At 57.7% G+C, this 22,334-nt stretch overlaps 1 protein-coding gene across 2 annotated transcripts; it reads right to left on the bottom strand.

The window, feature by feature from the left end:
* Positions 1–960: 960 nt before the first annotated feature.
* On the bottom strand, positions 961–19,231 carry EHD2 (EH domain containing 2). Of its 2 annotated transcripts, none has more exons than XM_054588659.1 (6): positions 19,176–19,231; positions 16,718–17,182; positions 15,864–15,961; positions 11,812–12,224; positions 5,423–5,587; positions 961–2,775 (listed from the first exon to the last, which is right to left on the bottom strand). In XM_054588659.1, the coding sequence occupies exons 2-6, from the start codon at positions 17,119–17,121 to the stop codon at positions 2,224–2,226; spliced, it is 1,632 nt and encodes a 543-aa protein (XP_054444634.1). In that variant the 5' UTR covers positions 17,122–17,182; positions 19,176–19,231; the 3' UTR covers positions 961–2,223. The 2 variants fall into 2 exon arrangements, with proteins under 2 accessions (XP_054444634.1, XP_054444635.1); XM_054588660.1 differs by having other exon boundaries at positions 16,718–17,178; positions 19,176–19,201.
* Positions 19,232–22,334: the final 3,103 nt, after the last annotated feature.

Here is a 22,334-nt window from a genome sequence, read left to right as displayed (position 1 = left end):
AGATAATATATTTATACAAAGCGCTTAAGATAGTGCCTGGCATCTAAATGTTAGCTCTTGTTACCGTCTCGCCCCTGAACTTCATCCTAGAATCAACTAAATCCTAACTGTTTACAAATAAGGAAGGAAGCCCAGAGGCCCTTGGGCCCGGGCAACCATCCAAGGGATCCCGGGCCTCATAAAGGATTCTCCAGACTCAAAAAGGAAAAAGGCATAGAGACGGAGGGAGCTAAGCGGGGCGTCACGCAGCCCAACTCCGTGGAGTCCTGGAGCATCGCCGGGAAAGAGACAAGCCCGGTGTGTGGCCCTGGAAACCTGAGCGCCCCCACCTCGGGCGGCGGATTCGGTCACCAGCCCGCCCAGCACCTGAGTGCCCGCCAGAGGGCGCTGGGAGCCGCGAAAGCGGGCGCGCGTGGGCGGGCAAAGCGCCGGGCCACAGTGTCCCGGGGCGCCGTGGGTGTGGTCCTGGGTGTGTGTCCGCTGCATAGCTAAGTCCTCTGGGCGGGAGCGCGCGCGTACACGTGGTGGCCCTGTGGGGGCACAGCACCCCCTCCTGCGCGCCTGGAGCCCGTTGGTCCAGGAGTGATGCGTCAGGAGTTGTGTATCCCGGTTGATGGGTGTCCGTTGGCGGGCAGGGCGGGGGGCAGGTTGTGCCCAAGCTCGTGCGCACACAACTCCACGCCCCAGGGCTCCGTTCCCAGGCCCCACGGCAGGAGGTGGGAGGGAGGGATGTCCCGGAGGGAGGGCCCCAGTGTAACTTTTCTTCGGAAAATATGTCGTTCTGGCCCCCAGCCCAGGCTGAGTCACTAGGCTCCGCAGCATTGAGTCATGGCCTCCACCCCAGACCCTGAAAGCTTGGAGGGGAGACACATGCAAATCTTACCACGGGCTCTCCTTCCCGGGGGGTTGGGAGCAGAGCGATCCCCCCACAGCCCGTCCAAAGACAGCCTGACTCCCACGTGGAAAGAAGCCTTGGCTTTATTCGCTCTGTGGGCCCGCTATTCCGTTCACAGGCCCCTCCCAGATATTGGGGCGGGGGGGAGGGGGATGGTGAGCGTGGGAATCCTATCCAGTGCTCTATTTTCCTCTTCCTCGTCTTTTCCATGGGGTTCCCACCAGGGTCAAGCACTAATATGGGGTGATGGCAGGAAAGGGGGTACAAGGTCCCTATAGGAGAGGGGGGGCTGTAGCACCAAGAGCCTGTACCCCCATAACCTCCCTGAAAAGGGGACTAAAATAAAGCCCTGGGGTCTTTTATATTTGGTAGGGGCGCCACATCAATATGGACTGATGGATGGCAAGGCTGGGACCCCACAGTCTTAAATCATGACCACCCGCTGGAAGGGGGATAGGGGTCAGGCTGGGCTTTCAGCCCAAGGTGGGGGGGGGGGGGCACGGGGCAGGGGAGGAACACAAATACCTCCAAGTGAGCACAGTCTGGTAAGAGCAAAAACTGGGGAGGCTTTTTTGTCCCGGAAAGATCCTTATTAAAAAGGCCGTGACCGGAGCCGGGGGGAGGGGCTAAGAGGGGTCCATCTGAGGAAGTAGGAGATTGTGTCTTCCCTCTGAACCCCCGGTGGTCCCAAGGCCTGAGGATAGGATGGGGGGGCCCTTCCCGGGGGGGCAAGAGGAAGTAGAGCAGGGGGCCTATTAGTCATTTCAACCAAGTAGCTGCTCATTTATGGGGAGAGGCGAGGGGTCCTACCCAGAATCCAGGATGGGACTGGTCAGGGCCTCTGTGTGTGTGTGTGTGTGTGTGTGTGTGTGTGTGTGTGTGCGCGCGCGCGCGCGCGCGCGCACACATTTGAATGACACGTAGGTGCTCTCTCCTGAGAACGTCAGCTCCATGAGGGCAGATATTATGTCTGTTTTGTTCTCTGGACTCCCCAGTGCCTAGAACGAGCCCCAAACGCCGAATGGACTAGGTGCTCAATAAATACTTGAATGGAGGATGAACGGACGGATGCCTCCGCGCGCGTGTGTTAATGTCAGTGTGATGTGCCTAAGTGTACGTGTGGGCAGAGGTGTGAAGGGTGAGCAGAGAAGCCTTGCCCCTCCCCTGGTCCCCTCTGTCTGGCGGTAGGACATAGAGAGACCCCCGTCCTTACAGCTGGGCAGGCGGGCAGGCGGGGTGCACGTGGGCCGGGGGTGTGCGTGCAGCTGACCGAAGCTGGGGAGCCGCGGCGGGGCGCGTGGGCGGGAGGCCCTGCGGGCGGCGGCGGCTCACTCGGCGGAGCCCTTGTGGCGCCGCTTGGAGGGCGGCACGAGGCGACGCGGCAGGTTGGTGGGCAGCCCGTGGCCCTCGAGCTTGGCCTCGATGAGGTGGCTGGCCAGGGCGAACTCCTCGTCGTCCAGCATGCCGTCCCGGTCGACGTCACTCAGCTTCCAGATGCGCCCCAGCACCGAGTTGGGGAGGTTGGTGCCCACCATCCAGGTCTTGGCCTTGGTGCCGCTCAGCTTGCCGTTCGCTGGCGCCAGGTTGTAGAAGATCTCGTCGTATTTGGACTTGTCCTTGGTCACCACCCACTCGGTCTCCTCATCCGAGCCCTCCTCGCCGTCCTCCAGGGCCTCGTCGGGCCCCCGCTCCACGAAGGGGCCCATGTGGGTGCCCTCGAAGGCGCCGCCCTGCACGCCCACCTCGGTGCTCTCCAGCTCCTCCTGCCGCAGCAGGGGCATCAGCTTGGCGATGTCGTGCGTCAGCATCTCGTCCAGCGCCTCCAGCAGCTTCGGCTTCAGCGAGTGGAACTTGGTGAAGTCATGAGCCATCAGCAGCTCCTGTGGGGCAGGGCAGGGGGGCACCGAAAGGTCAGGCGACACCTCCCCCCCAAGGCCCCGGGCCGCGTGGTGGCACCAGGACACCTGAGCAGCTCCCGGAGCAGATCTTTACCGAGAGGAAAGACGCATGGGAAAATCTGCTTGTCACCCCACCATTCAGAAGGGGCTTGGGCAACAAGGTCCCGCGGGCCCTCTCCCCGCCTGCCCCCCTCCCTGTGCCCGGCACACCCCGGAATCACTGGACGGCGGAGAGCTTGGGGGACCTCCGATGACTCAGAGCAGCAGCCGTTTGCCAGCTGGTCGAGGAGGATTTCAACATTTCGACCGACATCAGCTCCAGCTTTACCAGAGCCCAGGCCAGTGGGCCCTCCACCCAGCCAGCACCCCTACCATGATGCAAGTCAGGAAAACTCAGTGTCTGCCACTCTGTTAGCTCTGCTGCTCCCCAACTCGGAAAGCGCTAGGGGGCTTGCTGCCGGGTGCGGAGGCTAGCTTTGGGGTGGACGGGCCATTTAGGGATCCTGAGGGTAGGATGGGATGGGGGAGGGTGCCCCACAACAAGTCTTCTTTCGCTAGAGCGGCTGTGTGGCTGGGTTAGTGGGCCGCACAGCTTCTCGCCCTGGCAACTCTAAGTGACCCACACCGGCAGAGTGACAACAAGGACTGACCCATGTTATGGCACCACATTAATTTCCAAAGCCCGGTCAGGGAGACCCACTGAACGTGACCATAGAGAGATGAGGATGTGAGCCCTGGCTGGTGTGGTTGAGCGCCGTACTGCAAGCTGAAAGGTCGCCGGTTCGATTCCCAGTCAGCACACATGCCTGGGTTGCAGGCCAGGTCCCCAGCTGGGGGCGTACAAGAGGCAACTGATAGATGTTTCTCTCACACATTGATGTTTCTCTCCCTCTCTTGCTCCCTCCCTTCCCCTTCTCTAAAAATAAATTAAATCTTAAAAAAAAAAAAAAAAAGATGGGCGTGTGAATGGTGCAGCAGGGTCGTCGGGGGAGGGGCAGGGCTCCAAGGCCAGGCTGCTGGGGTTCCTGCTCAGCTCTGCCACTTACACGCTGCGTGTCTTCAGGCAAATGACTTCACCTCTCTGGGCCTCAGTTTCCACATTTGTAAAACAGGTTGAGAGCTAGCACTTCCCTCATTTGGGGGGTGAGAAGTGCTAAATGAATTTGCCTGGATAAAAATGTCAGCGTAACAGTAACAGCTGCTATTTAGGCCAGCGGCTCTCGACCAGGGGCGACGGTGTCCCCACCAGGGACAGTTGGCAAGCTCTGGAGACACTTCTTACTGTGTCTAGACAGGCCAGGAACACCACTAACCGTCCTGCAATGGCAACTTCTCTGGCCCCAAGTGTCATTCGTGCTAAGGGTGAAAAATCTCCATCAAGCCCAAGCTCCGTGCCGGACGCCGTGCCCAGGGCTCGGCGGGCGTCAGCTGGCTTGGTACTCGTGGCAGTAGGTGGATGCTGGCAAGATGCCCATTTTCCAGTTGAAGAAACTGAGGCTCAGAAAACGAAGTGACTTACCCAAGTTCATGGAGCTTAGTATGTGGCCAAGGCACAAATTCACTCTCCCAGGATCCCCCCTGTCCTGCATTGGGAGACATCGCAGGCCCAGCGGCCACAGGCTTTGAGGGTCAGCCCTCAGAGCAGGCTCTGCCTGGGCCAGGGGCTCGTCCCCGCCACGTGCCTGGGCCTGGACTTGTTTCCGAGAGCACTGGGTCGCTCCCGCCCGGCCCGCCTCCGGTGGCTCTTCCTTTACCCCGTACCACCACGCCCAGCCCCTGCGCATTCGCGGGTTAATCGCCAGTTAATCCTCGGCCTGCTCAGGCGGGGAGCCTCCCGTTCATCCCCCAAAATCCTTTGCCCCTCCCTCCTCAGGACTGGAATCCCAGAACATTGCCTGGGTTTCTGGCCTCCTAAAGGAAAGACTACACTTCCCAGCTTCCCTTGCAGTTGGCCACCCGGCTAAGTTCTGGCCAACTGAATGGCAGCACAAGCTACAAGTGCAACTTTAGTAGAATTGCCCTGTTCAGTACAGTAGCCACATGTGGTTATTGACATTTACATGAGTTAAAATTAAGTAAAACCTAAAATTTCAGTTCTGATGTGGCTAGTGGTTACCATATCGGCCAGCACAGCATAAAATACTTTCATCATTGTATAAGGTACTATTGGACAGCACTGTTGTATAAAATAACAGACTGTCCCATTAGCTTCCCTTCTCCATCTCCTCTGTGCTAGCTGGAATGCAGACACAAGGGCTAGAGTTTCCACAGCCTTTTTGTACCATGAGGGATTCTTGGGCCAGGAAGCCAGGCATGGAGGGAAACTCAGGAAAATTGAGTCCCTGGCTCTGTGAAGCACCAAACCAGCCCCAAATCATCTCCCAGGACATTTATGAAAGAGAGAAATACACTTCTATCTTAATTAAGCCATAGGTTTGTGGGGGGAGGGGGCGGTTCCTTCACATCCTAACTCATAAAACCATACTCCCACGGAACCATTTGCGGAAGGTGCTTTCCAGAACCCGCCACCCATCACTCCCCTTTCCGGTCCGCATCCCGCATCCCGGAGCCCACAGAAGCCCACCTTCCCGGCTGGCAACCCTCTGCCCCCTCCCGGGCGGCCTCCCACCTGCATCTTCTGGCAGTCAGGAAAGTCGCCGGGGGAGATATGATGCTCCAGCTGAATCTTGGCGAAGATGACGGGCAGCTTGAGGATCAGCTGCTTTTTCTTGTTCTCCTTCCCAAACACGGAGGGCATCTCCTTCTTCAGGTAGCTGATGATGTACGTGTGAACCTGCGGGGAGAGAGCGCTTGCCTGAGCCTGCCTCACAGTCCCCCGGCGGGCGGGCTCATCAAAACATAGGTTCCTGCTTGGACTGGTGTCGCTCAGTGGGTAGAGGTCACTGGTTCAGTTCCCATTCAGGGCACATGTCTGGGTTGCAGGTTTGGTCCAGTACAGGGGTGTGCGAGAGGCAACCCATCGATGTTTCCATCTCTTTCTCCCTCCCTCCCACTTTCTCTAAAATTAAATAAATGCAATCTTAAAACACACACACACACAACACACACACACACACACACACACACACACACACACACACACACACAGCTTCCTAGGCCTCCCGCCCAGGGTTGCCTATCCACCTGGTGCCAGGCAGGGCCTGAGGATTTGCATTTTGAACAGTTACAGGCAAGCAGGCTGTGCTGTCACAGGTAGAAGGGTTCCTCCTCTCCTGCAGGCGACCTCGGCCCTTTCGAGGCTGAAGCGCCCACAGCTCTGCCCCCACCCAGAGGTACGTCCCAGCCCAGCTCCCTCCCCGAGGTTGCCTTGGCCACTGCCCCGCACAGCTCTGGCTCCGAGCACCCTCTAGGGAATCTGGGCCCAGCCTCCAGAGCTGTGTCCCCGTCAGATGTGCCCACTTGGGGGGAACCAATGGCACCCCCACCTCTCCCTCCGCAGTGGAGGCCAGAAATCTGGAAATCAGTCCTGACTTCAATCTCCTTGTCCCTCACTAACCACCGCCAACCTCGCAGTGAGTCCCTCTCCTGTTGCCTCCTAAATCTCTCGTGTCTCTCGGCCTCAGTGGCCACCACCAGGGCCACCAGCTCTTGCCTGGGGAGACATACCAGTCACCCCCCGGTCTCCTGGCTTCTCCTCTTGTCCCTACAAACCCTCTCTCTCCAAGTGCCACCAAAGGTTTTCATGCTACTCCAAAGCCTCGATTTGCTTTTCATCCAAGTTGAAAATTCCTACCACAGCCAGCGGACAAGGCCATACAGCAGCAATTCTCGGAGTGTGCTTTAGGGGTTCCAAGAACCTTTAGGGGTTCACTCAAACAAAAGAATTTGAATAATAGAAGGCATGCCCTGGCTGGTGTGGCTCAGTGGATTGAGTGCCGCCTGCGAACCAAAGGGTCGCTGGATCCACTCCCAGTCAGGGCACAGGCCTGGGCTGCCGGCCAGGTCCCCGGGTGGCAACCACACATCGCTGTTTCTCTCCCTCTCTTTCTCCCTCCTTCCTCTCTCTCTAAAAATTAATAAAATCTTTTTTAAAAAATGTGCACTTAGGCTCTGTGCACTTTAAAAAAAAATAATAATAGAAGGCGCTATTTAGCTTTTTTACTTTTCATTTCTTCTGGAGCAGGTAGGTAATGAGGTTTCTTTTCATTTTTTAAGACTACAAGATATGGGGAAGGCACACATCAAAGAGACTTGCAAAAAATGTAAAACAAGCTCAGGGTCCTTCCTAAACTATTTTGTTTCAAAAATAGTTACTTTTTATAAAACATATGTTACTTAGATTAACTAACATTTGTTGTTAATGTTAAGTGATCTTATAATATTCATTATTATTGACATTTATTAAGGTACACTAACATCACCAATAAACTACTGATAACAATGATAATAAATGACTGCCTAATAATTATGTAATTATTAGTTATTGGCTTGTTAATATTGAAATAAACCGTAAACGTTTTCTGGGCTTTCAATTCTAACACGGCCAACACAGATTCGGTACAGACAAGTCCTGCGGGGCCCTCGGTAACTCTTACAAGTGTGAGGAGGCCCTGAGACTGACTGGCAGGCCTGCGAAGCACTGCTCTGCGATGTGGCTCCTGCCGCGGCGACCAGCAGCGCCCCCGTCGCTGCTCTAGCTCCCTCGCCTTCCTGGGTTCACCAGATGCCAACCCTTTCCCACCCCAGGGCCTTTGCATATGCCACTCTCTGCCCCGTCTCCCGACAGCTGGCGCCCTCAGCTCCGTGTTGAGGCCGCCTCCTCACACAGGCCATCTGATGGCAAGCAGGTGCCCCCACCGCCCCATCCAACTGTGTCCCAGCTTCACCTTTGTCGTTCTCTCCACAACATTTATCGCAATTCATCATTATTTATCTGCTGGTTTATTTATTCTGTCTCTTTGCGTCAAAAGGAGAGCTCCAGGGGGGCTGAGACCTTCATCGTTCCCTCTGTCCTCAGCTCCAGCACAATGGGCACGGAAAACACTCAAGAAATATTTCTAGAATAAACTAATGAACTAGGGAGCCTCTGGGCCACAGTCTCATATGTTATCAAAAAACAAACAAATACAGCAGAGTAATGAGTATGCTATGTCCCATTTTAAGTAGAAAGCTAAATATTTCAATGTATATGGTCAAATAAGAATGTTATCTCTAGGAAAAGGCACCGGGGGCCGCTCATGGGGCTGCCTCTAAGGAGGGGGCCCTGAGGGCTGGGGTCGGGGTGGGCAGGAACTGACCGGCATGAATGAGCTTAAATGTTCCATTAAAAACACTTATTAAATGAATCAGAAGGTTAGCGTGCTGAAAATGTGGGTGACTCTGGCCGGTCCTGAATCCTCGTCCCCGCCCACCTCCACCTCCCTGCTTCCTCCAGCCACCCTGGCTGCTCGTTGGAACCTGCCCTTTCCTCAGGGCCTTCGCACTTGCTGTTCCCTCTGCCTGGCGAGGCCTCCCCCAGATCTCCGCTCAGCGCGCCCTCCCCCCGCTGTGGGCCGCTGCTCAGATATCGCCTTCTTGGGGAGACCCTCCCTGATGTCCCTAAAACAGCCAGCCCCTCACCAGTTGCTCTTTCCTCTGCTTCATTTTTCTTCCTAATCCTTGTCACGTACAATATAATATTATAGATTACTTAATATCCACTTCCCCATTGCAAAGTAATTGGCTCCCTGCTGTGCCCCCGGGGCCTGGAGCAGTGAAGGGGCATGTTGCAGGCCCTCCCTGACTGTGTGCTAAATGAATGTCCCTGGGCTGCTCAGAGCAGCTCGGCAGGAAGGTTCAGGGCGTCTGGCCTCTGGAGACGCAGACCCTCCAAGCCCTTGGCCTCAGCTACCCCAGCCCAGCGAGGGAGGGGGGACCCTCCCAAGCCCTTGGCCTCAGCTACCCCAGCCCAGCGAGGGAGGGGGGACCCTCCCAAGCCCTTGGCCTCAGCTACCCCGGCCCAGCGAGGGAGGGGGGCCTTTCTGAGCCCTTGGCCTCAGCTACCCCAGCCCAGCGAGGGAGGGGGGACCCTCCCAAGCCCTTGGCCTCAGCTACCCCGGCCCAGCGAAATAGCCCTTCTGGTAGCTCTGGCTCCGGCCGAAGAGCAGAGCCAGAGGGCCCATGGACACCCGACCTCGTAGAGAACGGTGGCTACCGAAAGTCCAGGAAGGCCTTGTACCCTTGGGGGAGAGCGTATTTGATGGTGGGACCGACTGGGGCAGAATCACACGCGGGGGTGAGCAGGTGACATGGAGCAGGGGCGGGGCAGCGAGGCTTGGTCACAGTGGACCCTGCGCCTCGAGTGGCACTAGGGAGCCACGGAGGGATCTGCGGGTAGAAGGGGTAGGACAGGTCTGTAGGTGTGAGGGGCCAATCAGGACAGGGGTGTGGCAGGGCTGGTGGGAGTGGCCTGTGAGAGCGGGCCAATGGGGTGAGGGGGCGTGGCCAAAGGGCCGCTGCTCGGGGACCCAAAGACGGGAGGCGGGAGACTGCTGATGGCTTTTCCAGAGAGGAAGCGGGGGAAGGTGCCAGGAAGAGATAAGGTGGGAGGGCGGGGTGGGCCCGGGCGCGGGTCCCGGACTCCGGGGTTTGTCCGGGTTTCCGGAGCCGCCTCCTGTCCGGCGGGGGCACCAGGTGTCCGGCCCGACCCTGCCCCTCGGTCCCGGACCCTGGGCTCCAGCTCCTGCCGCTGTCGGCCTCCGGGAACGGGGCCTGGGGTCTTTGGGGCGGGGGTGGGGGGAGAGAATCATGGAGAGGAAGGCAGAGAGGGGGATAGATAGGTGGATACATAGATGATTGACAGAGAGACAGGATGAGGGAGAGAGGAGAGAGAATAAGACAGAGAGGGAGGAAAGGACAGAGGGAAAGGGACAGAGAATGAATGAGAGATGCAGGCAGACACGGAGAAAGGAGAGAGAGGGAGAAAGAATGAGGGAAGGAGGGAGGAAAGGAAAAAAGATAAAGAAGAGAGAGAGAGAAACTGAGAATGAGGTATAAACAAGGATATGTATATCTATCTATATAGAGATAAAGATAGAGATAGAGATAGAGATAGAGATATACATGGAGAGACAGAGAGACAGGCGGAGAGAGGCCGGAGCCTGGGCAGAGGACAGAAAGGTGGTTTCTGAAGGCTCCAGTCCACACAGGCCGCTCCCTCCCAGGGAGGATTCCTGGGGCAGGGGCGGAGCTCTGACTCACCCCCTCTCCCTGCTCCTTAAACCAACACCTCTGGCTCCTCCACCCCCACCACCCCCCATCACCTTCTGGGCCTCCCTGCTTGCCCAGCTTCCTGCCCCACCTCCATCCTGGCAGTCTCCCCCATGAATGTTCCATTTGGCCTCCAAAGTCGCTCTGAAACCAGCGCTCTCCTCCCTTTCCCGACCCAGGCTCCTCTTTATTCCTCTCCTCCCCCGGGGTCTGCGCCCCAGTCTCACCACCCTTGAGTCCACCCCCCAGAAAGGACGCTGCCCCTCCCCTGCTCCGAACCCTCCCATGGCTCCCCGGTGCCCTTGAGACAAAGCGATGCTCTTGAGACAAAGCGCGGAGACGTTCCCGGCCACAGCCCTGGGAACTGCAACTCCCACCCCCCACCCCACCCCCCAGCTTCAGATTCAGTTACTGGTCCTGCCTGCACGAGAGTCAACTGACATCGTCCCTCTTCCCGGAACTTGCCATCTTCTCATCTGCAGCCCATGTGCTTGCTCCTCCCACTGTCTAGAGTCCCTTCCCTTCTTCATCCGCCTCATCCTCCCGTTTGCAGCTCAGGGGCCCTTTCCTCCAAGCAGCCCTCTCTGATTCCCCCCGGGGCTCCCAGCCCCAGCGCTGACCACGCTGGGTCTTCACCGTCGGGGATGGGACTGCCCTACACCACCCAGCACAGGGCCAGGCACAGAAGGGATTTCGTTCAATGCGCGTGCTCGTTCAGTGTCCGTTGTTCAGAACTGAGCGCCAGCTCTGTTCCAGGAGCCGGGGATACAGCAGGGGACAAATTCAAAGAAAGAAAGACCCCTGCTTCTGTGGAACTTAAATGCAGGAGGAAGAGAGATGACAATAAACACTGAAACCCAAGGAACGGATAGCATAGGACCAGGCAGTAATGACCACAATGAAGAAAACTGCAACCAGCAGCCCCGGCTGGTGTGGCTCAGTGCACTGAGCGCCGGCCTGCGAACCAAAAAGTCACCGGTTTGATTCCCGGTCAGGGCACATGCCTGGGTTGCAGGCCAGGTCCCTGGTTGGAGACACCCAAAAGAGGCAACCAATTGATGTATCTCTCGTACATGTTTCTCTCCCTATCTTTCTCTCTCCCTTCCCAATAAATAAATAAATAAATAAAATTTAAAAACAAAAACAAAAAAAGCAGGACTTGCAGGTGGAAGCAGGTGGGGGGAGTTATTTTCATAAAAAGGGAGGGCAGGTAGGGAAGCCTTCCTGAGAGGTGACACTTGAGTAAAGACAGCGAGGTGACAAATGAGCCAGGTGAGAGAGGGGTGGGTAGGGGGAAGTCTCTGGGAAGAGGAAACAGCAAGTGCAAAGGCCCTGAGGTAGCACTGACAAGGCCAGTGTGCAGTGCAATGACTGATAGAAGAGAGTGGAAGACGGGGGCGGGGCGCGGATGGAGGGCGGAAGGGGTGGGCTGTGGACCACAGGCAGGGCTTGGTTTTTGCTGAGTGACACAGGAGTCCTGGGCGGGACATGGGACAATTGGGTTGTAGGTGATAAACGAAGGAATAATAGAACAGAGAAGCAACAGGGAGACAGGGAAAGAGACAGTGACCTGAACGCAATGGTAGAGGCACAACTGTCCGTGGAGCTCGGCTTCCCCCGGTCTACTGTGCACCAGCATGGTCCAGCCTGGCAGATTCTCTTAGATTAGACAACTGACCGGCAGCGAGTTGGTTGGTTAAGTCCGTGACTGGCAGCCAAGCAGGGGGCGGTCAGAGGAAAGCCTAGAGATGCCCCTGTCTCCCATCCCGTCACTACTGCCCCCTGGCGGTCCCCCCCAGGGCTGCTCACCCGCACCAGCCGGGCCCTCTTCACCAGGTCATTGAGCTTGCGCAGCGCCGCGTGCCGCGGCAGGCCCTGGATGTCGCGGAAGAGGTCCTGCTCCTCCAGCTCGAAGAGGCGCCGGTTGTCGGGCACGAGGAGGGGCTGGGACCAGAAGGAGCCTATGTAGACGCGCAGCACCTCGGGCGTGCCCACCACCTTGCCCAGCGCCCACATGAGCGCCCCGTAGACGCGCATCAGCTGCTGCGTCTCCACCATGTCGGCCTTGTTGAGCACCACGCGGATCTTGTCCTCATGACCGCGCAGGGCGCCGATGGCCTCGGAGAACTCGTCGGAGATCTCCAGCTTGTGCGCATCGAAGAGCAGGATGATGAGGTCCACGCGCTCGGCGAACCAGCGCAGCACCGCTGGGAAGTCATAGCCTGGTGGGGGGCAGAGGGTGGGGACGGCCGATGAGCCCCCACCCTCCAGCCACCCGCAGGCATCCGTCCCTTTGGGTTGATATTGGGCTGTACAGATGTCCCGGTTGTTAACGATCAAAATCCTTGTCTTTGTGAAATAGCCCAGGTCCCCAGAGTATCCCACTGCTCTGGCTCCGCAGGTCCCAGAATTCCTTCACTGTGGCCCCGGTCCCTCAGGCCAGCCAGCTACAGGGGAGAATCACCCCCATTCATTCATTCACGCCCGCGCGCACACATGCGTTCAGCAGAGAGTGGCGTGCCTTGGCCCACTCTCTGTTCAAGTTGTTAATACCTGAAGTGCTTCCTAACAACTGTGCCTCTGCAGAGCGCCCCCCCTCCCCCGGGCCCCGCCAGTCCCCTCCAGAACCTCCATTACCCCGGCCCCACCCCAGACCTGTCGGATCTCCCCACAATCCAGCAACTACAGTTCACGTTGGCCGTGGCTACGCTCTTGCCCTAGCAGATGTTAAATATTTTAAATTATTTAGCACTGTTTACGGAGAGTCTTGGTGTGTGCCAGGTCCTGGTACCACAGGGAACACACAGACAAGGCCCTTGCCTTGTAGAACGCCCGTCCCAACAACAGGTTCATTCACTCCTTCCTTGCACCACTCATATCCTCGCTCACTCAGGCATTCGCATGGGTCGCTCCCAAGCAGTGTTTGGGAAAGAGAGACCTGGGTTCAAATCCTGGCTTTGCCCCCATCGGCTGTATGGCCTTAAGCAAGTAGGAAACATGTCTGAGCCTCTGTTTTCTCTTCTGTAAAATGGAAATCATAAAAAAACAGACCTTGTAGGACTGTTGTGAAGATTAAAAGAATATAAAGAGCCCTGACGAGCCTGGCTCAGTTGGTGGTTGTCCTGCAAAGCTAACGGCTGCCAGTTGGAATCCCATTCAGGGCACAGGCCGACCTGCCACCCGGCTGTGGGTGAGCAAGAGTCAAGCGATTTCACATGGATGTTTTTCTCCCTCCCTTCCCTTCTCTAAAAAGAAATAAAGTCTTTTTAAAAAATAAAAGAATATGAATGAGCTAATAGATATAAGAAGCTTAAAACAGTACCTGGCACTGAACTATATACTTAAAATGGGAGCAATTTAGGCTTGTAAATTACACCCCAATAAAACTGTTAAAAAAAAACAGCACTGAGTGCATGGTAAGTGCTCAACAGGTATTAGTCATGGTGCATGTTATCCACTGTGGGGGGATCATGCAGGAACTGTCCCCAGGGATGCCTGCTCTGTGCTGGGGACACGGCTTGCTCAGGCAGCCCCATCCTGTCCTTACCGGGCTCACAATCCACTGGGAACACAGGCTGGGATGGGGGAGCCCAGGGAGTTGCAGGAGCCCAGAGGGGGCGCCTGACCCAGGCTGGAGGGTTAGGGAGGGCTTCTTGGAGGAGGAGGAAGAGACCTTGGGGGGGTGCTGAGGAGTTAACTGGCAGAACAAGGAGCCAGAGCTGATTTGCCTGACATCACTTCCTGATGCCTCACAAAACAACACCAGGAAGACAGGCACTTTTATGATGCCCATTTTCCAGATGAGGAAATTGAGGCACAGAGAGAAGTGAGGGATTTCCTCAAGACACACAGGTAGGAGGCCACAGAGCAGGAGCCCCCCTGAGCCTCCTTGCTCAGCCGGGGAGCTGGTTGGTGCGGGGTCTGTCCTTCTAAGGAGAAAGCAGGCTCCTTGTGGCAGCTGGGGACTGGAGGGGACGGGTGGGGGACATTGTTAGGGGGGAGGAAGGGCCGGGTCACCAGAGGGACGGCAGCTGGGGTCCCCTCCCTCCCCAGTGTCTACATAAACACACACACCAGCCCGGATTTGGAAAGTGTGTCTCATGGAGGAGGGAAGGAGGGGGGAGGAGGATTGAGTCAGCGTGGGAATGGGAGACGTGGCAGCGAGGAACCGGGCGCCTGTGCACTCACACAGGAAAGGTCCCCTTAGCACTTCCAAAGCACCTACTGTGCGCCACACGCTGTTTCCAGTGCGCTGCACATTTTGACGTTTAATTTTAACCCTCGGTGCCACCTATGGAGCTGATACCATTATTATTCCCATCTTACAGATGAGGAAACTGAGGCACAGAGAGGTTAGGTAGCTTGCCCGAGGTCCCACCATTTAAAAATAGCGGAGCCCAGATTTGACCCCGCCAGGGAGCTCCGTTAGGTACAGTCACGCACACGCATGCTCACTGATGTTACACACACAGGCAGCCACACAGCCTCCTGATGCTCACCCAGGGGCGCCCTCACGCATGCGCACGCCCAACACACACCTGGTCACACGCGGCAAGTTGCAGACTCCCAGACACACTCTTGCTCACAGTCCGGGACCTGCACGGATATTCGCGGTCCCACGATCGCAGACACTGTGAGACCCGCACAGAGTAACAGCATGCACACACAAGCACACTGTCACACCCGCAATTCACCCGCAATTCACACACACACAACGCCCACACCCTTCCAGGTCCAAAGGCCCTCACGCAGACACATACGGCCCTGCACACACTCTCTCGCGGGCACGCACAAGCACACAACTGTCCACAGAGATACCACCGCAGAGCCACACACAGTCCCTCCAAGTCCCCCGCAGCTCTTCGGCGGCGCGCTGAGTCACAGCGACTCACAGGCACAGACTCGCCGACAGACAGGCGCGCACAGGCAGACAGACTCTCCTCTTCCTCTACCCCGCTCCCACGAAAGGAGACCCGTTCTCTACTCCGTCCTCCCCACTGCTTTTGGGCTCCCCACCCAGCACCCCTGCAGCGGTGGGAGACCCCACTCCTTTCGGTCCTCCCAGGGATCCCCACCCCGCCCCCGCCCCCGCCTCCCCGACGGCTGGCAGCGCGCCCACCCAATCTCTTCCGCAGCTGCCCCTGCCTTTCTCCCCGGGGAGCGCGCCCGCTGGGCCGCAGCCAGGGACACAGTAACCCTCCGCGCCCTCGCCCTGCCCCGCGGCCCACCCTCCCGGTCCCCTCTGGCCCGCACTGCAGCCTCCTTTGCCCCAGTTCCTCGCCTCCGGGGCGCGGGGAGAGAGAAACGCAGGGCTGGGGGTGCGGGGCGCAGATGCTGAGCGGCGCGGGGCAGCGGCGGGGGCCGGGCCCTGGAGGCCCCGCTGGAATTCGCCTCCCGCCGCTCCCCCCGCACAGCTGTTTATAAATTCCAGGCCCGGCCTTGGCCCCCGCCCAGCTCCCCCTCCCAGCCGGTCTCAGCCCCATCTGCGGCCCAGACCCAGCCAGGGGCGCCCAGGGCCCTGGGCCTCCTGCTGGGCTCTGCCTCCGCTGGGCCTCTTGTCTCCCTGCCTCTGACTTTGTGTATCTCTCCCTGTCTCTCTTTTTTGACTTCTCCCTCCCGCCCTTCGGCCCGCCCAGACCTGCAGCTGCGGCCTGTTCACACTTGTTCACCGCCCGCCGCCCCCCCTCCCCGCCCCGCTTTCCCCACCCCCACCCCCACCGGCAACGGGCGCCAACACGGGGAATCACAGCCTCTCTCCCACCGGCTCCCCTCCCTTCCCAGGCAGCGCAAGGCCAGCTGACACAGGGGCACGTCCTAGCAGAGGCCCAGGGCCCTCCTGCCCCGGGTCCAGCCTCACTCACCGCGGCTCACTCGCTGTTTGGCGCCCGACAGGATGCCTGGGGTGTCGATGATACTAATGCTCTCCAGGACCTGGTTGGGGAGGTGGGCGCACATGAACCTGGGGTGGAAGGGAGGGGAGAGGCCGGTCAGTGCAGGGAGGGACGGGGGAGAGGACGCCTCGGACAGGTTCGATCAGGTTCTGAGAGAAGACTGAAAGAGAAAAGAAAGATCAGGACAGAGAATAGTAACTACTAAAAAATTAGAGCTGTGCCCGGAACGCTGTGCCTCATTGGTTGGGCATCATCCCGCAAAGCCAAGGGTCGCCGGTTCGATTCCCGGTCTGGACACAAGCCTGGGTTGCGGGCCAGGTCCCCGGTCAGGGTGAGCTGGAGGACAACAGATCGATGTTTCTCTCTCACATCAATGTTTCTCTCCCTCTCTTTTTCCCTTCCTTCCCCTCTCTCTAAAAATAAAGGAATAAAATCTTTTGGAAAAAATTAGAGCTGGTGTTTACTGAGCACTTACTTTGTCCCGGGTGCTGTCTCAGCATTTTTATGTATTATAATTCACTTAGTCCTCACAACCATCCTGTGGAATGGGGACTACGGTCATGCCCATTTTCCAGATGAGGATAAGGGAGGCCCAGAAAGGGCAAGTCATTTGCCCAAAGCACCGCGCTAGGCAGGGGCGGGCCCCTGCAGGCTGGCCACACTGTTGGGCGCTGCCCTAGGGAAGGCAGGAGAGCAGAGGCAGGGCCGGGGAGGGTCACGGAGGGAGACGGAGATAGGGGCCAAAAAGGGGAGACGCGCAGGCAGGGAAGGGACAGAGACAGGGACGAGGGGCAGGAAGACTCCCCCAGCCCTTGGCCGAGCACCTGTTGAGGAAGGTGTTTCCGAACGGGTTCAGTTTTCGGAAGGGCTTCTCTGGGTCCACGACGAGGGCATTGCCCGGCACGATGCCTTCGGTGTCGCCGTGCATGACGGCCACAAAGCAGTCGGTGGTGGGCTCGGGCCCCACGCGGGAGCCTGGCACCTCCTGCTCCAGCAGGTACTGGATGAAGCTGGTCTTGCCGGTGCTGTACTGGCCGGCCACCAGCACCATGGGCTTCCCGTCGAAGTCGGCGTCCTCCAGGGCAGGCGAGTGGAAGTCTCCGAAGCGGTAATGCTCCTCCAGGGGCAGCAGCTTGGTGCGGTACAGCTCCTTGAGGGACGAGGTCACCGTGCGGATGGCCTCGGGCTGCTGGCCCCGCACCCCGCTCCGCTTCAGCCAGCTGAACATGGCGGCTGCGCGCTACCCGCTGGGCTCGCCGGCTGAGGGAGATGCGCAGGGGGAGAGCTGCCTGCGGGAGAAGAGGAGGGTGCGGATGGGGGACTGCCTGGTGGAGGGGGAGGAGAAGGAAGGGAGCTGCAAGGTGGACCAGAAAGAGGAGGAGGATGGAATGGGCAGGGGCGGGGGGCGGGGAGCAGCAAGCGCTCATGATGGACGGTGGAGTGGGGGTGGGGGGAAGGGCCGAAGGAGGAAGAGAGATGAAGGGTGGAACGACTGAAGAAGGGGGACTGGCCGTGGAAGACCAAGGGACAGAGGGAAGGAGGCAGAAGCTGCTTAGAAGAAATACATTCCTTCATTCTTTTCTTCCTCCCTTCTCCCCTTCCATCATTTCACACATTGTCGCTGAAATCACCCCACGGGTCAGGAGCCATGGGCCCAGAAATAGGCCAGAGGCCGGCTCCCACCCACTCAAAGCCCCCAGTGAGGAGAGGGTTTGGGCACCAAGCAGTCGGTGGTGCCTGAGAAATGCCAGGCGGTGGACTTGTGGGCACCAGAGGGGAACAGGAGGAGCTGGCCCCAGGGTCAGCGAGCTCTGGCGAGGCTGGCTTGTGAGCTGCTCCCCTGTCACAGAGCAGGCATGACAGGGGCATTTAGGCAGAGAGGACGGTGCGTGAAAAGGCCGGGCGCTGTGAAATGGACGGACAGGGTGGCTGGACACAGAGGCACCGGGAGGAGGGGTGAGAAGTAAAGCTGAAAAATTGCCCAGTTGCACCCAGGTCACAAGGCCCTTGGGCATTCACAAGAATAATAACGTGTGGTCAATGAATGCCAGGCACTGCCCTACTTTATTTAATCTTCCTAACAGCCTTGTAAGGTAGGGCTATTATTGTCCTCACTTTTCTGACCAGGAAATGGAGGCTTCGAAAGACAGCACTAACTTGCCCAACGGGCTAGAAAGTGCTAAAAAGGTGGCACTCCAAACAATACGACCTCAGAGCCTGCACGCCTGCCGCAGGTCTGAAGAGTTACAAAGAGAAAGAACTACCAACCCAGCGGCAGCGAGCACCCCCAGCACCCAGACTGTGGTCTCTATTCCCTTCCCAGCCTTTCATTCTCTGTAGGACCTGTAGCGATGCCCCCTCTTTCATTCCTGATATCAGTCATTTCTGCCTTTGCTTTTTTCCCTCCCCCGATCAGTCTAAGTAGATGCTTATAATTTTACTGGTCTTTTCACAAGACCAGCTTTTGGTCGTATCTCTAAATATCCTTTTCCACGGAAAGATACCAGGGCTCCTTAGAGAAGCGGCTGACTCTGGGGCCACCGGAGGGAAAGAAGTGAGCGCAGACCAGGGAGAGGGGAAGCGCTCCAAGAGGGGTGGGGGGACGCGGGACCCAGCCCGGCGGGGACCCCTGGCCAATGTTCAGACAGTTGGAGCATTGGAAAGAATTGCAAATTAAATAGCTTAAAAATCCGTAAAATCATAATGATTTTCAAAAGGAAAAAAAATAAAAAGGGAAGAGGGGTCTGGGAAGAAGAGGTGAAGAAGAGGCAGGAGCTGGGCCCTGGGATGTGGGCAGGAGAGGGAGCCTGGGTACTGTCCTAACGAGGGAGGGGTCTGGGCGTCACGCTGGAAGGACGCTGGGGGTGGCTGGGCCGGCGATGGGGTTGGTGAGGTGGGAGAGGCGCTCCTGCGGGGGAGGAGGACCACGTAGGACAGAGCGGGATGAGGGCGGTGCAGAGAGACCCGGAGGAGGCGTCTGCCCTAGCTGAGAGGATGGGGAGCGGAGCTGGGAGCGACTGGCAGAGACCGGGGGAGTGGGGGAGACTGGGCGAGACTGGGAGGGACGCCGAGAGCGGGAGCCACTGTTACGACTGGAAGGGGCTGGGGGAGGGGAAGAGCCAGGTTTCAGGAGGGACTGGGAACTCGGGAGAGACCGTTAAACTCTGCGGGGTGGGGACTGAGGGTCTTGGGCAAGCAAGGGACTCATCGGGTGCCCGGGCTGGCTCCGGGGCTCCGTGGGCGGGGGCTGGGTGGAGACGGCTGCGGTCGAGGGCCACTCACCGATGGGGCGCGCAAGCGGCTGGACAGGGCGGGCGGGCTGGGCGGGGGTCCCGCGGGGATCAGAGGCGCCGCGGAGCGGCCTGTGCTCGCGGTCCCGTCCGGAGCCGTCTGAGCCGGGTGGGGCCTGGAGCCCGAGGAGGGCAGGGAGGGGCGGGGTGGGGGGGCGGGACGAGGCCCCCCCCCCCCAAACCCGGCGCCCGGCCTCTGGCGCCCCCTGGTGGGCGGCGGGAGGGCGCCTTCGCGAAGTGGTGAGACTCACCTTAAAGGAATAAAAAGAACAGTCACAGCAGCGGTGATGATGCTAACGAAAGACTTAAGTGAATTCAGGACACTCCTCTGCTCACAACTCTCCCTGGCTCCTCTCTCACTCAACGTAACAGCTAAACAGGGTGCCCCGCAAGACCCGCAGGATCCGCCGGTCCCTCGCCCCGTCCTCACCCGCCTCCCTGTTCGCCCTGTTCATTCCGCTCCGGTCACCGTGGCCTCCGGGCTGTTCCTCCCACACACCGACAGCCCTCCAGCCTCAGGGCCTTTGCCCTTGCTGTTCCCTCCACCTGGAAGGGATGGCTTGCTCCCTCCTCTCCTTCAGGTGTCTGCTGAAAAGCCACCTCTGGAGAGAAGCCCTCCGTGCTCTCTTTATTTAAGGCAGCGCCCACCATGTAGCCACTACGGCTGTTTTATTTTCCTCCACAGCTCTTATCACTCCACATACGCCCCACTTCTCTGCGAAAGTGACTGTCTCCCTCACAGCAGCAGGGCCTCCACGAGGGCAGGGAGCCCCCTCTGGTTGGCACGCTGTGCGCCCTCAGCCCGGCACGGGGCCTGGTGCCCCGAAGGAGCTCACTAAACATTTATTGAGTGAATCCCTGAGTTTTACCGAGCGCCTCCTCTGTGCAAGCGCCACACTAAGCTCTTTGAATTCTCAGACTATCCCTGAGAAGTAGGTATTTTTAACCCCCTTTTTCAGGCGAGGCAACCGAGTCCTGGAGAAGTGGATTCAGAAAAGCCAGAGAGATCGCTCAGGGCTGAGCGCCGGGCCTGGTCCGTAGCAGGTGCCTAAACAACGTCCGCGCTGCTGATCCAGGCCCAGAGCTGGGCTTTCCTCCCAGGGAGGGACTCAGGGCAGCCTCGGCCCCGGTCAGATCTAAGCCCTGCCTCTTGCTTCCAGGAGAACTGCAGGAAAGAGATTTTGCCTCTCTGAGCCTCAGTTTCCCCATCTGTCTCACTTCACAGGATCGCTGTTCTTATGTCTTCGCTCCAACGGCACCTCCCCAGGGTGCCCTACCCTGATGTCCTGCCTCCACCCCGCCAGCCCCCCTCCGGACCTCGCGCTCCTTCTCGGCTCTTATCACCGTGGGCCAGAACGTGTTATCTTTTTCAGTTTCTTCTTTTAACATTGATTTTTATTTATTTATTTCTACTGTTACTTATTTTTCATTTTCCCATGCAAAACTATCAGCTCCCTGAGGGCAGGAATTTAGGATTGTTGTGTTCACTCTTTTTTTTTTTTTTAAATCCTCACTGAGGATATACATATCCACAGTGAGGATATGTTTATTGATTTGAGAGAGAGAGGACGGGAGACACAGAGAGAGAAACAGCAATGTGAGAAAGAAATATCATTGCCTCCCCTTCGCATCCCAGCCGGGGATTGAACCTGCAACCTTTGGGGGCACAGGATGGCTCTCCAACAGACTGAGGCACCCGGCCATGGCTGTCGCGTGCGCTGTTGCTTCCCCAGCACCTAGAACAGTGCCTGGCACACAGCAGGTGCTCAGTAACTATTGGCTGGCTGCGAGGATGTTCACAATTGGGGTGTATATATGTGAAGCGAGGGCCTGGAGCTTAGCAGTAACTGGCGTCATTACCGCTAGGAGGCAGGCCCCATGCTAACAGCGCTGGTTGGACTGTTTCCGTCCCCCCTAGGAGGCGAGGTCCTGTTCTTACGTATATTATCATTATTCATCCCTTTTCTGAGATGCGGAAGTTGAGGTACAAGGAAGTCGTGTCTCTCTTGGCCCAAGGAGTGAAATGACGAGGAGCCCAGCCACCTAGCCTGACGGCAGAGCCCTGCTTTCCTTTCCACCCCGGGGCTTCTCAGCCTCAGTTTCCCCATCTGTCCTCAGGTAAAATTCAGGAGGGTCCGTGAACTTGGCCTGGGAAAAATAACGACATGTGGGCTTTCCACTGAAATCCAGGGTTTCCTTGTCCTCTGAGTGTGGGGCCGCAGGACACCATGGCGCCAGCGGGGCCTGTGCCACCGTCACCAGGGGGACTTGCCGATGTTTCCATCACATTTCAGTTGTTTCAAAGATCTCCGGTCACCACCCTGCCCCACTGCTAGCTCTGTATAATTAATGTGTAATTAATAGCAGCCCCTGCTAGCATGTCATGGATTTGTGGGTTTGTTTGTTTGTTTGTTTGTTTTAAGATTTTGTTATTTATTTAGAGAGGGGAAGAGAGGGAGAAAGAGAGGGAGCGAAACATCAATGTGTGGTTGCATTTGGCGCGCCCCCTGCTGGGGACCTGGCCTGCAACCGAGGCACGTGTCCTACACTGGGAATCGAACCGGCGCTCAGTCCACTGAGCCACGCCAGCTAGGGCTGTGGATTTCTTAAAAGACAGATAACTGTATTTTAGTATCGTTGCTTCTCTTGTAATCCCGCGAGTCTTATTTCACGCATTTACAGACATTATTCTAGAAGGGATCAGTGGAGGGGAAAGCCCCCAGTGGACTTTCTGCCCGGCCTCCTTAAATATTGAGCCCTTGATAACTGGCGCTACTGTCTCATCTCACTGTCTCGCTGCTCCCTGGATCAGGGACTCTCGGAGACCTATCCCTGGTGTCATCCCTGATGCCCTCACGGCCTCTGGAGCCCCTTCCCCACGGCACAAGCTCAAATTTTTTTCCAGCTCCCCCTTTCCCCATTTGTCAAAACTGGATGGAGAAATTCTGGCACATTCTACAATATGGATGGACCTTGGAGACATTATGCCAAGTGTAAAAATAAGCCAGTCCCCAAAAGACAAATACTGTGTGAGTTCAGGCATATGAGGTGCTTAGGGCAGTCTGATCCACAGAAATGGAAAGTAGAAGGGTGGTTGCCAGGGGCCGGGGGCGGGGTGGAGGGAAGGGTGGTATTGTTTAAAGGGGCAGCG

This window comes from Pteronotus mesoamericanus, unplaced genomic scaffold (assembly GCF_021234165.1).
Source record: "Pteronotus mesoamericanus isolate MK-2021 breed Mesoamerican mustached bat unplaced genomic scaffold, CSHL_Meso_final scaffold_137, whole genome shotgun sequence".
Taxonomy (NCBI): Eukaryota; Metazoa; Chordata; class Mammalia; order Chiroptera; family Mormoopidae; genus Pteronotus; species Pteronotus mesoamericanus.
The sequence above is the reverse complement of the archived record's forward strand: the minus strand, read 5'-3'. Positions and strand labels throughout refer to the sequence as shown.